General features: G+C 49.1%; 1 protein-coding gene across 1 annotated transcript; it reads right to left on the bottom strand.

Annotated features, from left to right (window-relative positions):
- Positions 1-2,055: 2,055 nt before the first annotated feature.
- On the bottom strand, positions 2,056-13,999 carry LOC113876483 (cytochrome P450 2A13). The gene is made up of 9 exons (XM_027515754.1): positions 13,782-13,999; positions 13,106-13,268; positions 11,860-12,009; positions 11,466-11,626; positions 9,948-10,124; positions 8,861-9,002; positions 7,981-8,168; positions 7,184-7,325; positions 2,056-6,667 (listed from the first exon to the last, which is right to left on the bottom strand). The coding sequence occupies exons 1-9, from the start codon at positions 13,959-13,961 to the stop codon at positions 6,486-6,488; spliced, it is 1,485 nt and encodes a 494-aa protein (XP_027371555.1). The 5' UTR covers positions 13,962-13,999; the 3' UTR covers positions 2,056-6,485.
- Between the last annotated feature and the right edge of the window lie 1,148 nt (positions 14,000-15,147).

Here is a 15,147-nt window from a genome sequence, read left to right as displayed (position 1 = left end):
TATTCCTGCCTGGAGAATCCCATGGACAGAGGAGCCTGGTGAGCTGCAGTCCATGGGGTCTCGGAGTCAGACAAGACTGAACGACTTTCTCTTCTTTTTCTTCTTACTGCTTATACTAAAATGAGAGCGGGCAGAGATAAATTGAGGAAAGGGATATTAAGCAAAAAGGAGCTGGGACTTGATTTCAAGGAAATGTAAGAATAGGAATTCATTAACCCATTTGTGTAAATACCAAAGAGTACATTTGCTGGGTCATATGATAGACAATGTTTAGCTTTGTAAGAAGCTGCCAAATTGTCTTCCAAAGTGGCTGAACCATTTTGCATTCCCACCAGCAATCTGTGAGCATACTTGTTGTGCCACAGCCTTGCCAGCACTTGGTCTTGTCAGTATTTTGGATTTTAGCTGTTCAGTAGATGTGTATCCCGGATAGCTCAGTATTTTTAAGATTTGTTAATTCCCTAATGAAATGTGATGTCAAGTATTGTTTCTTACAATACTTGCACATCTTCTTTGGTGTGGTGTCTGTTCAGAATTTTTGCCTTGCTTTTTCATTTTTCTTTTTTTTTTTTTTCAAGAAACATTTATTTATTTAGCTGTGCTGGATCTTGGTTGCACCATGAAGGATCTTTTTAAATTGCAGCATGTGGAATCTAGTTCCCTGACCAGGAATGGAACATGCGCTCTTCATTGGGAGCACGGAGTCTTGGCCACTAGACCACTAGGAAAGTCCCTGGGTTGTTTTTATCTTACTGTCCAATTTTATGTCTTTTTATTTTGGTATATTTTAGATCCAAGTCATTTATCAGATATGTGCTTTGCAAGCATTTGCTCCCAGTCTGTAGCTTGTATTTTTCATCCTCTTAACTGTCCTTTGCAGAACAGAAGTTTTTATTTTTATTATAGTCCATTTATCAATTGGTGTTGTGTCTCAGAAGTCATTGTCAGACCCAAGGACACCTAGATTTTCTGTTATCTTCTAAAAGTTTTCTTTTCCATTCTACATTTAGATCCTTGATCAATTTTGAATTGATTTTTGTAGACAGTGTCAGGGCTGTGTCTAGATTCATTTCTTTTATCCATGTGGATATTCAACTGTTCTGGCATCATTTGTTGAAAAGAATATACTTTCTTGGTTGAATTGCATCTGTTCCTTGGTCAACATTCATTTTTGAATGTTGATCCAGCCTTTACCCGGGGACTAAACCTCACTGGCTATATTGCTCTTTTTTTTTGAAAATATGTTGATGGGTTTGATTTGCTAATATTTTGTTGACAATTTTTGTATCTGTATTTATGAAGGATATTGGTCTGTAATTTCCTGTTTTGTACTATCATTGTCTCACTTTGGCATCAAGGGAATATTGGCCTCCTTAAATAAGTTGAGAAGTATTTCCTTATTTTCTGTTTTCTGCAAGAGATTGTGGAGAAGGATGCTAAGTAGCCATCATAGCCAACATTGTCTGAAAAATTACACGTCAAAGCCGTGTTTTGATACTTTCCTTTGTGGTACTTCTTTGGAAATCTTGGGAACCATTTTTTTCTCTTCATTTCCTGCTGGGTCCCACTGGACCATTAAGAGGAGAATGGAATGACCCTGGTAGAAGAAGAAAGGATTCTTTCTTTCCTGTTGGCTTGTTATTCCAGCCAATATCACCACAACAACAGTCCTTCCCTTCAGCAGAGAGGGCAGGAATGGCATTCTAGGCAGAGGGAACAGTCAATTCAAATGCTTGCAGATGTGATGAATCCACTCACAGTAACAGAAGTTTGGTGAGCTTGGGGAATAGGATCTGTTTAGTGTCATGGGATGGATGTCATGAAATGAGACTGGGAGAGGAGGGCAGAACCCAGACTGGAAAGGATCTTGGAGACTAACTCAGCAAGTTTGGAATTTATCTTTTAAGCTTTCTCTCTTCAAACTGCAGTTTGAATCAAACTGATGAGTCATAAAAGCAGCTTGAGGGGTTGTCACCAGCATTAAAAAAATAAGACAGAAAACAATACAAAATATCAGCATACCTCTCATGAGTAAGAAAAGCACTGGGTCAGTTATACAGGTATCTCTGTGCACATGTTTATACAGGTTTGCATGCGTCCTGGGAACAGCCACACATGGCACATTAGGCATCTGAATCAGGGGTGATATGACATCTGCATTTTCATCCCTCTACCTCCTTTCTTCAAAACATTTCTTCCAAGCACCATTCCCCTCTTTCAGAATTCCTCTGAGGGCAGGAGGTCGATCTGAATCATCATTGGAACCTCCAGAGAGGCGCACTGGAACCCAGCTGTCTGCCTTTGTTGTGTCCTGTGTTACTTTAAGCAGCTTCTTTTTTTAAAAAAAAAAATTATTTATTTATTTGGTTCTGTCAATCCTTAGCTGCGGCACTCAGGATCTTTGCTGTGTCATGTGGGATCTTTCGTGGTATCACACAAATTCTCTAGTTGAGGTGTGCGGGCTTAGTCACTCCTCAGCATGTGAGATCTCAGTTCCCAGACCAGGGATCAAACCCACATCCCTTACATTGGTCCCACTGGACTGCTAGGGAAGTCCCTGGGCAGATTCTTTAAACTTCCTCTAAGTCCCTCTGCTCATTTGTAACGTGAGATCATTCTAGTCTCACCTTGCAGACACTTGTAAGATGTCTGGTTTGAATGAGTGCATGCCTAAGTGGTGTTATGGATTAAACTGTGTCAAGAAGCTATGCTGAAGTCTGAACTCCCAGTACCTAAGAGTGTGATCTTATTTGGAAAAAGAATCACTGAAGATAGAATCAGTAAAGATAAAGTCATCCTGGAGTATGACTGGTATCCTTACAAAAAGATGGCCATGTGAAGAGAGACAAACACAGGGAAGATACCATGTCATGACAAAGGCAGATTTTGCAATTATACAGCTGCAAGCTAAGCAACTCCAAAGACTATTGCAAGCCACTGAAAACTAAGAAGAGGCAAGGAAGGATTCCCCAGTGGTTTCAGAGGGGGCATGATCTGGCTGACCTTGATTTGGGGTTTAGGTTGCAGAACTGTGAGACGATATATTTCTGTTGATGTAAGCCCAGCTTGTGATGCTCATACAAAGGGCTCAGCACAGAGCTTGGCTCATAGCAGGCACCCAACACACGCTGCTTGTGGTTGTCATTATGGCAACAACAGATGTCTAAGGATTCTTGGCTCGGCAGAAGACAATAGTGAAAACCAAGCTACACAGAAACATCACTACTCTCATCCTCTCATCCCTGCAGCCTTTGAGTTTTAAAGTTCAGCACTACACCATATTTCAATCTTCAAGTAATTCTTGTGACGAAGGAGTCAGATGAGAAAGAGGCCAGAGAGAGGCTCAGGAAGACCCAAGGACTTATTAATAGCAACAAAGCTTGGACCAGAATCCAGGGCCTCTGTTCACACCTCCACCCCAGCACTGTCTCTTTGCTGGGTTGGGTCACTGGCCCTTCCAGAGCGACAAAGCTGGGAGCATCTCTCTGGACAGGTGACATGGATGCACTGGGGGCTAGAATGTGACTTCTCCTGGCACCTTTGGTGATGCCTTGATCGATTCCCGCTTTTCCCTTTTCAAGTGTAAGTTTGAGATTCTGGAGATTAACATTTGTTCTCTCTTCCCTCTCGTCTCCCTTCTTGCTAGACAAAGACCCACTAGCCACTCTACATTTCCCTGGAGAATGTGCCTCATTGTCAGAACCCAGCTAGCTCCAGCCCTTCCTTTTCTCTCTTAACTCTTTCTCAGAAGGAACTTTCAACTTGGAGAATGGACATTTGCCACCAGAGGGACTAAGAATGCAGTTCCCAAGGATGTGGGCAGGGGAAACTCTGATGCTAAAATTCTGTGCTTCAAGAATTCCAAGCATCAGTAATTCAAACGTTCTGAGTCTAAGGTTGTGGGAACCTGAGATCCCATGATTACGATTGTGGATTCTGCAGTTCCAAGATTCAATAGTTTAGTTAAGCCACGATTCTGAGATTTCTCCCAGGTGTGGTTTCTGGAAGCCTCTTAAAGTGACCACGTATATGGATGGATAAGGTTTGATTCTGACTCTGGATTGTTAGGGACTTCCCTCGTGGTTCAAGTGGTAAACAATCTGCTTGCAAGGCAGGAGACCTGGGTTTGATCCCTGGGTCAGGAAGATCCCCTGGAGAAGGAAATGGCAACCCATTCCAGTATTCTTGCCTGGGATATCCCATGGACAGAGGAGCCTGGCGGGTTACAGTCTATGGGGTCGCACAGAATTGGTCATGACTAACACTTTCACTTTTCACTTCACTGAATTGTTTAATAGCGTGCTTGTAATAATAAAGAATGTGACACTGTGGATTCTTAGCTCCTCCCAGTGAGTATGAAGCAGCCAATTCATGGAACCCAAGTGATCAAACACAGACAATGGAAATTGAAAATCCTGAGAATCAGCCTGTTAGGAAACTTGCAGGGTTCAAAGGACCAGATTTCCTCTCACTCGATCTCAAATCACTAGTCCTTCAAGTGTGGCAAGTTTTGTGGAGGCAACACTTGTGTAGTATTTAGATCTAAGGTTAGAACTAACCAGTGGTCTAATACAAAGATCTAAAGCTGATGTGTGTAGTGGGAATTTCTAATACTGTACTTTCACAACCTTGCGAAATTCCACAGAAATAACACCTGGAAAAACAGCATATATTAAGAAACTGTGTTAATGATTATACTGCGTGTTTTTCTTAAAAATAATCACCTTGTTACAAACCCCAAGGCCCGACCCAGAAGAGAGTATGACTGGGATCATGAAAGCATGGACCTTGGAACACCAGGTTGGCGTCAGACATGAACGCTGCCTGTGCACTTGCTGATTGTTCCCGAGACTAGCCCAGAAGGGAACGGCCTGGGGTAAAGACAAGGAGATCTGGATTATGTCAGTGTAGTCCATGACATTTACGAGTACGTGATTAACACAGCACGTGTCTTGAGAAAGATAAGATCTGAGAAAGTCTTGTAGTCTGCGATTAGGAATAAAAGCTGGATTCAAAGTGGACTCTGCACCTCAGTCCCACAGAGGCTGCAGGTCCCCTGACCCATTGCACCAGATTTCGTGTTCTGTCTTCATTCTCGTTGCTCACTCCCGGACCGTTAGGGCAACAGATGTGTTATGAATTTTCAGGCTGTGCAGTGATGAAGGATGCCACTTCCAAGAGGACATACACAAACTTATCTGAGAGTAAGCAGGTGATTCAGAGACACACCACAGATTTCAGATCCATCAGAGAGAGCCCCACCTTCAGAAACCCATAGGAAATATGACTTCCTGCATATACTCTGGAGAACAGGCGATCATATACTTGCCCGTGTGCATCCACACACATGCACACACAGAGACATGGCTGCGCCACTACCAAACTTCTGGCATTTCTCCGAAAGAGCTTCTCTTCCCCATCCATTTTATTAAGGAGTCTGACTTCTAGGGCTTCCCTGGTAGTCCAGTAGCTAAGAATCTGTCTTGCAATGCAGGAGATACAGGTTCCATGCCTGGTCCGGGAAGATCGCATTTGCTATGGGGCAACTAAACCAGTGCATCACAACTACTGAAACCCGTGCCCCTAGAGCCCGTGCTCCGCTACAAGAGAAGCCACCAAAATGAGAAGTCCAAGCTCTGCAATGAAGAGTAGCCCCTGCTTGCTGCAACTAGAGAAAAGCCTGCGTGCAGCAGTGAAGACCTAGCACATCCAGAAAAACAACACCAACAACAGTCTGACTCCCGTCGGACACAGTAGCCTTATCTGGTGGTAGGCACAAAATACTCTCTGTCATCCAAAGTGTGCCCGAGTTGGGAAGAGCATAGGCAAGTGCGTAGTGAAGCCAGGTGAGCTGCCTATCAGGACTCTGGAAAAGTCCCCTGGACAGAGCAGTTCAGGTTGTGTAATAATATAGTAAGTTGCTGTGTTTTCACTTGAGGAGGGGATGCTATCCAAGGACTGTGGGTTAAGTATGGCCATCTGTATTCATGTACTTGCTGAGTACTGACTGACTTGTGTTCTGTGGGACCTCAGATAGATGTAAACTTTCTGGGCCTCATCTTTGTTATCTGTAAAATGGGCATAGATACTGTTCCCTATCACGGTAGGTTTGTGAGCATTAAGTGAGGTGAGTTTAAGATACTTTAAGCATAGAACTGACACAGAATACTTGCTTAATAAATAATATCTGCTATAGTTACTATTCAAAGTATAATAGTTTCCCTCTCATCTCATCTCTAGCAAGCTGAACAAAGAGTCGTTCTGTTTCTTTCTCTCCTGTCCACCTTGCCCTTTCCTCCCCACCCTCCACCATTCCCCATCCACAGCCCCGCCCCTTCCCTACCCCCGCCCCTAGCCCCTCCCCTCCGCTCCCCTTACCCCTCCTTTCCCCATCCTTAGCCCCGCCCCTCCCTCTTAACCCCCGCCCAGGCCCTTCCCTCCCCTATTTGCTCCTCCCACCAGCCCCACCCGGGCACAGCCCTGATTCAACGGGGCAGGAAGCTCATGGTGTAGTTTGGAGGGATAGTGGCAAAGCCCACGAGTTTGGGGGACACGTTGATGTCCTGGGGCGATTGTGGGGACTTGAAGCGGAAGTTCTGCATGATGGTGGTGAAGAAGAGGAAGAGCTCCATTCTGGCGAGGCCTTCTCCGAAACAGTACCGCTTTCCTGAAGGACCAGAGTGGGAGGCGCGGAGGTGAGGCCTGTTCTCACTGTTGCCCGACCCCCACTACCGACCCCCAGCTGCGTCCTCTCAGGGAAGAAGGGCTGGAATATCCAGGCTGGAGAGACTTGCAGAGAAGTTGCTACTCCTCTCTGAGCCTGTTTGCCTAGAACTTTTGGTGGGATGAGCCCAGACTGTAGCAATTGGAACTTTGGATACCCCTTGCCCTTAAATACACACTCAAATATGGCTACTGCTGTCATTGCCTTCCTAAGAATCTGAAGGATTTAAATGACCTTGGACTTAAATCTCTCACTCTGGGCCTTGATTTTCCCCATCTTCGAAACGGGTACGATCATTCCTTTTCTTTCGCTTTGGCCAGGGCTCTTGGTAGTTATGGGGATTGCTGATTGGCCCCAGGGTATATGGTAAGAAGGACTTCCAAGCTGGAGAAAGAAGCTAGGTTAAGCCTTAGAGATAAAGGAGGCCCCTGTGGGTGTTGAGTTGGCAGTGTCTCTTACCGATGGAGAAGGGCACAAAAGCATCACTCTTCTTAAATTGCCCCTTCTCGTCCAGGAAGTGCTGGGGATTGAAATCTCGGGGGTTGGAGAAGAACTTGGGGTCTCTCAGCACAGAGCCCAGCATAGGGAACACTTCGGTGCCCTGGTTGAGAGGAGGGAGGGGACTTTGATAAGGTGGAGTAGGGGATGGGTATGACGAAAGCACATTGTGGGCAGAGGGGGAATTTGGGTGTCCGAGGTCAGGACAAGGGAAGGCATGGGAGTTGGGGTCCTCTGAAGGAGGTGCTTTGGGGTACACGAGATTCATGTCCTCGGAGACAGGAAGTTTGGCTGACATGGGGCTTATGTCCCCTGAGAAGGGAAGTTTGAAAAGCACGGGTTCTGTGTCTCCTGGAGCAGATGGTTTCGGGGACACATAGTTAATGCCTCCCATGGCAGGAGGTTGAGGGGGTGGGAAGGTCATGTTCCCTGAGAAAGGAATTTTGGGAGACGTGGGGTTCGTGTCCCTCTAGGCAGGATGCTTGGGGGACATGAGATCATGTCCTTGAAGGTCTAGGGGAAATGAGGTTCATTTCCCTTGAGACAGAAATTTGGGAGGCACATAGGGTTCATATTCCTTGAGGTAAGAGGTCTTGGGGAGGTCTGGAATTCAGGAGTCTCCAAGGGGGAAGGTGGCAGGGACACGGTAGTGGGGAAAGTCTTTGATTAGGGGAGTGGGTCCCGTGGGTCATGGGCTGGGAAGGTTCTAAGGGGAATGGGGTTTAGGGTCACAGGGAGCGGGCTGAGTGGGGCAGCACCTTGGGGAGCAGGAAGTCTCGAAACTTGGTATCCTTGGTGACTCTGCGAGCCAAGCCCATGGGGATCATGTCTCCGAATCTCTGGATCTCGTGGATCACAGCCTCTGTGTAGGGCATCTTGGCTCGGTCCTCAAACTTGGGCTGACGGTTCTTGCCGATCACGCGGTCAATCTCCTCATGGATTTTGGCTAGGGGAGGGGGGAGAACGTATTTAGCTCTTGAGGGGACTCGGGGCAGGAATGAAAATCCAAATATGTACAACATGCATGACATCCATGTGTGATGTGGATGCAGACCACTCAGATCCGACGTCGGCTGTAGACACTGTTGGTGCAGGGTCTTGTTCTCTTTCTTGTTGTTTAGTTGCTTCAGTCGTGTCTGACTGTTTGTGACCCCATGGACTGTAGCCTGCCGGGCTCCTCTGTCCACGGGATTTCCCAGGCAGAAATACTGGAGTGGGTTGCCATTTCCTTCTCCAGGGGATCTTCCTGACCCAGAGATTGAACCTGCATCTCCTGCACTGGCAGGCAGGTTCTTTACCACTGAGCCACCAGGGAAGCCCACCTTGTTCACCTGGTCCTATGGAAATCACAGGGGAGGTGCAAAGGAAGAGTCCTGGGGAATATCTGGAGGAGGGGGCGGTGGGCACTTGGTTGGGTCAGCCGCAGGAACTATATACCAATCAGTGCAGATATTTTCAATATTTTAACAGCTGGTGAGACTTGGCTGGTGCTTATCAGCCAAACATCACCTAGTCTTTAGAGAGCAGAGCGTGTCTGAGGGTCCATGGACCTGTGAGAGATGGGACCATTGCAGCAGGCTCAGAGGAATTTGGGGGAGGGGTCCGTGGTGCCCGCTTCCCCACCCTCTCCAGCCTTACCCTCCACATCTGGGTGCTTCATGAGCAGCAGGAAGCCATACCGCATGGTCGTGCTGACCGTCTCGGTGCCCGCAAAGAAGAGGTTCAGTGTTGTCATCACCAGGTTCTTCCTGTAGAACTCCGTGTTGGGATTCTCCTTCTCCTGCATGGATGGAGGGCTTCGTGAAGCCCTATGCTCTCAGGGCCCTTCTGGGGGTTTTCCCTTTGGACCTGTCTCTTTATTTTATAGGGGCTTCCCTGGTGGCTCAGACAGAATCTGCCTGCAGTGCACGAGACTCGGGTTCAATCCCTGGATCAGGAAGATCCCCTGGAGAAAGGAATTGTTATCCACTCCAGTATTCCTGCCTGGAGAATCCCGTGCATGAACTGAGGAGCTTGGTGGGCTACCGTCCATGGGGTCGCAAACTGTCAGACACGACTGAGCAAGTAACAACACTCTATTTTATTACCTTTTCAAATTAAACCCCTCCTTTTTTGGGGGGGCTGTGCCATGTGACTTGCAGGATCTTCCCTGACCAGGGATTAAACCCTGGGCCCTTGGCACTGAGGATGCAGAGTCCTAACCCCTGGGGCCTGCGTGCTAAGTCACTTCAGTGGTGTCTGTCTCTTTGTGACTCCATGGGCTGTAGCCCACCAGGCTCCTCTGTCCATGGGATTCTCCAGGCAAGAATACTGGAGTAGGTTGCCATGTTCTCCTCTAGTGGATCTTCCCGACCCAGGGATGAAACTCGCATCTCTTATGTCTCTTGCATTGGCAGGTGGGTTCTTTGCCACTGGTGCCACCTGGGAACTCCAGTAGTGGAAGAGTGATGGTTAATTATCACTGGGATTGTGAAGATTATTAGGTTAGTTCAGTTCAGTTCAGTGGCTCAGTCGTGTCCAACTCTGCGACCGCATGGATGGCCACATGCAAGACTTCCCTGTCCATTGCCAACTCCTGGAGCTTACTCAAACTGTCCATAGAGTCGGTGAGTTATTACTAGGTTGGGGGAGGGGTGATTTCAATGGGCCTCTGTTCTCCTCCACCCCCAGCTTGATTTCCCTCTGCCTGGCTCTGGACCTCTTCATCCTGGCTGTGAGGGTGTACCTCCTGCATGCGGATGAGGAAGGAGTCGATGAAGTCCCGTGGGGAGTTGGGGTCCAGCGTGCGCTGGTTTTGTTCCACCTTCTTGGCTATGAAGTCCTCCAGTCCCTGCAGCTCCTTAAAGGCCTGTTGCTGTGGCCCTGGCAGATATTTCATCACTGAGTAGAACATCTCGTAGAGCTGAGGATGGGGAGGGGAGAAGGGGAGGGAAGGATGGCTGTCAGTGTGCAGGACCTGGTGGGAGTGGGCCCTGTCTCAGGGCAAGGCAGGTACTGGGTTACAGGCACCTGCCCAGATGTTTACATATTTTGATGAGGCTGGATGGGCATGTGTTTTCACAATGAGTTATGTGTGAGGGCCCCTGTCCAAGGATTACAGGGAGATGGACTGGGATGCATATTCAGATATTCAGATGATGTTGGATTGGAGAAACACACCCGGGGTTCATATATTCAGATGAGGTTGGGTTGGGAGACACCTGTCCAGGTGTTTAGCTATTTAGGCGGGACTTGTATAGGGGTTGGTCACCTGTCTAAGTGTTTAGGCATTGGTGTGGTCTCAGATGGACACAACTGCCCAGATGTTTAGGGGGTCTGGGTTGGGGTTTCTGTGCAAGTGTTGAGGTACTAAAGTGGAGTTGGGGTGCAGGTGTTAAGGTGGGGAGATACCTGTTCAGGTGTTCAGATATTCATATGGGCCAATGGAGGGCACTTCTGTAGGTGCTGGAAATGAGTTGGATCAGGGGACACTTATTTGGGTGTGTGGGGAACAATCTACCTAGGTGTTTATGCATTTAGGGGTCTTGGTTGGGGTACCTGTCTACATGTTCAGCTATTTAAGTGAACTGGGGAGGAGGCACTCTCTGGAGATTCCAGTGGGCTGGTTTGGGACATCTGTGTGGATAGCCAATGATTTTGGTGGGCTGAATTTTGAAGCACCAGGTGTCCAGGTAGTCAGGAAGTAGGCTGAGGTGACCACTTGCCAGGTGTTAAGAAATTCAGATGGAAAGAAAATATCTTTTCTTTTTTTTGCCACGCCAAGCAGCATGTGGGATCTTAGTTCCCCAACCAGGGATCGAACCCATGCCTCCTGCATTGGAAGTGCAGAGTCGGAACCACTGGACTACCAAGAGGTCCCCTCCCCTTTTTTGAGATGGAGTGTCTAAAAAGGGACCACTTGTTGTACAGTAAGATAAGCTGGGATGAGGACACCTGTCTTGTAAGAAAGCTGGGTTGAGGACATGTATCTTTTCTTCAGGGTTTTTTTCTTCTTTCTTCTTTTTTGGTGGAGGGTGCATCTTTTGAGATATCCAGGTGTCCTTGGAGAATGAGTATTGGGCTCTGGTGCCACTGTTGAGTTGTCCAAGAGTGGTGGTCTGGTTTTGAGGGGACCCTGTCTGGGGGAGGATGGGAATTTGGGGCACCTGTCTCGTGTTTGTGTGTGTGGGGGGGTGGGGTGCGGGGGCGGGGGAATAGGCAGGTTGCCGTAGGGGCAGGGTAGAGCCAGGTCGACTCGGGTTACCTGCCCGGTAGACGTAGCGGTGAACTGGAAGCTTCCCAGCATCATTCGCAGTAGTGACAAGAACTCTTTGTCCTCGTAGTCAAAGCGGTCCCCGAAGACAATGGAGCTGATGACATTGGAGACCGTTCGGCTCAGGAAGAAGGTGGGATCGATGAAGGCGCCTGGGGGGATGAGAGCGGAGGGGGTTGGGGAGAGACAGGGATTTAGCGGAGAGGCAGCTCGCGGTCTGATGCGGTCTGAGAAGTGCAGGAGGGCACGGCAGTGCTGAACTAAACTTCCAGCGCCGGACCCTAAACCCTTCCCCCAGCGTGGCCCCTCCTTCCCGGGCCAGAACGCTGTGGCCGCGTCGGGTGTTTCCCTCCTCCTCGCACACTCCAGGGTCCCCCAGGCTCACCGCGAGTGCCCCGGAAGGCCTCGATGAGGAAGCCCGCCTCCTCCTGGATGCGCTCTTCGATGCCGCGCTTGCCCACGCCGAAGTCCCGCAGAGTTGTAATCGAGAAGCGCCGGAGCTGCTTGGCGCGCTCCCCGTTGCTGAACGCCACGCCTGAGGAGGCAGCGGGGGAGTTGGATGAGGGCAGAGAGAGGCAGGGCCCAGACCAGCTCCGGGCTCCCGGGCTCCCGGGCTCCCTAGAGAGAGAAGGGGTGGACAGAGAGAGCAAGGGGGGAAAAAGGAGGGTAGAGAGCCAGAGTAGGGTGCAGAGGGGACGGAGGGATAGAGGGTGGGCGAGAGCAAGGGGAGAGGGAGGGAAGTGGGGTAAAGAGACAGACTGAGACAAACAACGCAGAGTCAGAGAAATGCAGAAAGAGAGACCTAGTGCAAAGAACAGAATCGGAAAGAATGAGGCAAGACAGATATGCCAAGAGACACAGAGACACTCAGGGGAAGAGGAGACAGAGGACGGAAGGAGGGGAAGTAAGATGCATGGAGATCTGGGAGTTAGACATAACCATAGCAAATTCTAAAGGACTTCCCTGGTGGCTCAGATGGTAAAGAATCTACCTGCAATGCAGATGACCTGGTTTCGATCCCTGGGTTGGGAAGATCCCTGGAGGAGGAAATGGCAACCCACTCCAGTATTCTTGCCTGGAGAATCCCATGGACAGAGGATCCCAGCTGGGTACAGTCCATGGGGTCACAAAGAGTTGGACACAACTGAGCGACTAACAGACACACACAAAGAGACGAGAGAAAAACAGGGAGAAAGAAACGGAGAGGCCCTGGGGGGAAAGAGAGACTGTTACTAAGAGATGGAGGCATGGAGATTTTGAGGCAGAGATAATGGGAGATTCTAAGACAAAGGAAGATGAAAGAGAGAGAGAAGGAGAGAGAAACCGGGGGAAGCCCAGAAGCTGAAAAGAAAAAAAAACCAAAAGGCATATGGAGATAGAGGACCAGGGTTCCAAAGCAGAAATCCCAAGAGGCTCTAAGAGATGCAGAGAAAGAAGAGATATCGAGTGAAAGGGAACAGGAGCAGAGAGAAGCAGGGAGAAACAGAGATGCAGAAGCTAAGACAAGATAGGGCAGGGGCAGGCAGCAATGCACAGGAGTGGAGACAGGAATAGCAGAGGCAGTCAGGAGAAAAAAGCTGGGGACCCCGAAGTCTGTCTGACCATGCTCCCTTCCCCTCAGTCTCCCTCACCATAGCCTTTGAAGAGCCAGTCAAAGGTAGCCTGCTTGCCTCGCCCACTGAATTCTTCAGCCTGGTCCACCAGAGCCTCCTTCACAGCATCATAGCCACACAGCACCACAATCTGCCGGGTCCCCAGGTGGACCGTGAACACAGGGCCGTAGTGCTCGCTGATCTGATAGAGATGAGTGGGAGTTAGTTAGTGGGAGTAGCCCCTATTCTGAACTGGCCCTGCACCCAGACCTCACATACTGGGATGCATTTCCTCACAAGTTCTGACTATCAAGGAGCTGGACATCTCAAGGTGTCTTTCCTGGCTAGGACCCCAATTGTTGTTGTTGAGTTGCTCAGTCATGTCTGTCTCTTTGTGACCCTATGGACTGTAGCCTGCCAGGCTTCTATGTCCATGGGATTTCCCATGCAAGAATACTGGAGTGGGTTGCTATTCCCTTCTCTGGGGCATCTTCCCAGTGCAGGGATCAAACCCGGGTCTCCTGTATTGGCAGATGGGTTCTTTATCTTCGGGCCACCAGGGAAGCCCCAGGACCCTGGTATTGGATCTTTAAAATTCCCTTCTTCTTTCCTAAGACTCTTGCCCAACATTGCCCACCCCCTGCCATAAAGCCGCAGACGAACTGGACAGGCCGCCCCCCTTCATCCCATTCCACCCATCTCTGCCCCATGATACCTTCATGAGGGAGTTGCACATCTGCTCGGTGTTCAGCTGCAGGTAGTTCCCGATGAAGGGCAGAGGAGTGGGCCCTGGAGGCAATTTCCCTTTGAGGTTCCTTTGCCGCCAGACAGACATCAAGACCATGATAGTCAGACAGGCCAGCAAAGCCACGAGGAGCAGCCCTGAGGCCAGCATGGTGGCAACTGGGAGTGATGGCCAGGTGGTGATGTCTGAGATGGTTGGCTTTTATACTACCAGGGAAAGCAGGACAGACTTTGGTCCTGATTATATAATTGTCTTGTTTTACCTCTCATATACACGCCTCACTATTCTCCCTGCCTAGCTTGGGACCCAGCCAACCAGGAAGGAGTGGGGGGACCTCAGGTCAGGTTAACAAGGAGAGGGCCCCAAGGTGGAATTTGTGGTCTGTGGGAAGAGACTGCTGTATGGCTCTGGACTTTGGAGGAGACAGTAGATACATTCCAGAACTGAAGATTTTGGGGAGCCCCTGAGCTTTGGACTTGGGATCTCAGAGTGAGAAGGTGAAGGTGAAGTCGTTCAGTTGTGTCCAACTCTTTGCGACCCTGTGGACTTGCCTACCAGGCTTCTCCGTCCCTGGGATTCTCCCAGGCAAGAATACTGGAGTGGGTTACCATTTCCTTCTCCAGGGGATCTTCCCGACCCAGGGATCGAACCCGGGTCTCCCACATTGGAGGCAGATGCTTTAACATCTGAGCCACCAGGGAAGCCCCTCAGAGTGAGAAGGGATTTGGAGGTCTTGGGAAAGTGAAAATCACAGATCTGGATGTAAGGGTATTAGAATGGACAGGATATGGATTTGGGGGTCTTTTGGTGAGGAGGGATGTAGGTTGAAGGGTCTCATGGTGGTGGGGGGAATTCCAGGGAATGGATTCGAGGGTCTTGAGGTGAGAAAGGACCCCTGCTGTGGGTGTGGGGTTCCTGAGAGCAGAGTCCAGCTGGATCTGGACTCAGCATCTGATCCCAGATGTTGACTTGCTTTTATTTTGGACATGTTGCTCACTCTCGATGGCCAGAAGCTTCATCGGAACCTCAAAGCGAGGTCACAGTGGGGGTCATAGAACTGACCATCTGTGGTTGGGCAAGAGGTGAAGACCAGAGCTGTGCATCTGTGGAACTTTCCACAGAACTGGAGAATAGTAACTCACAATCTCAACCGGTAGAGGAACTGGCTGGGGCTTGAGAAGTAGTAATAACCATCAATCTGATACCACACAAAAAAAATCCCAAATGTTTCAGGGGTTAGAATTCACACAGCATCCCACTGGTTCCCTACCCAGATCCTTAGGGAAGTCCACTGTGTTGACTATATCATTTCTATTATTGTTAATGTTTCGAATTT

This window comes from Bos indicus x Bos taurus, chromosome 18, assembly GCF_003369695.1.
Source record: "Bos indicus x Bos taurus breed Angus x Brahman F1 hybrid chromosome 18, Bos_hybrid_MaternalHap_v2.0, whole genome shotgun sequence".
In the NCBI taxonomy this organism is placed as follows: Eukaryota; Metazoa; Chordata; class Mammalia; order Artiodactyla; family Bovidae; genus Bos; species Bos indicus x Bos taurus.
This window is presented reverse-complemented; position numbering and strand designations above follow the sequence as displayed.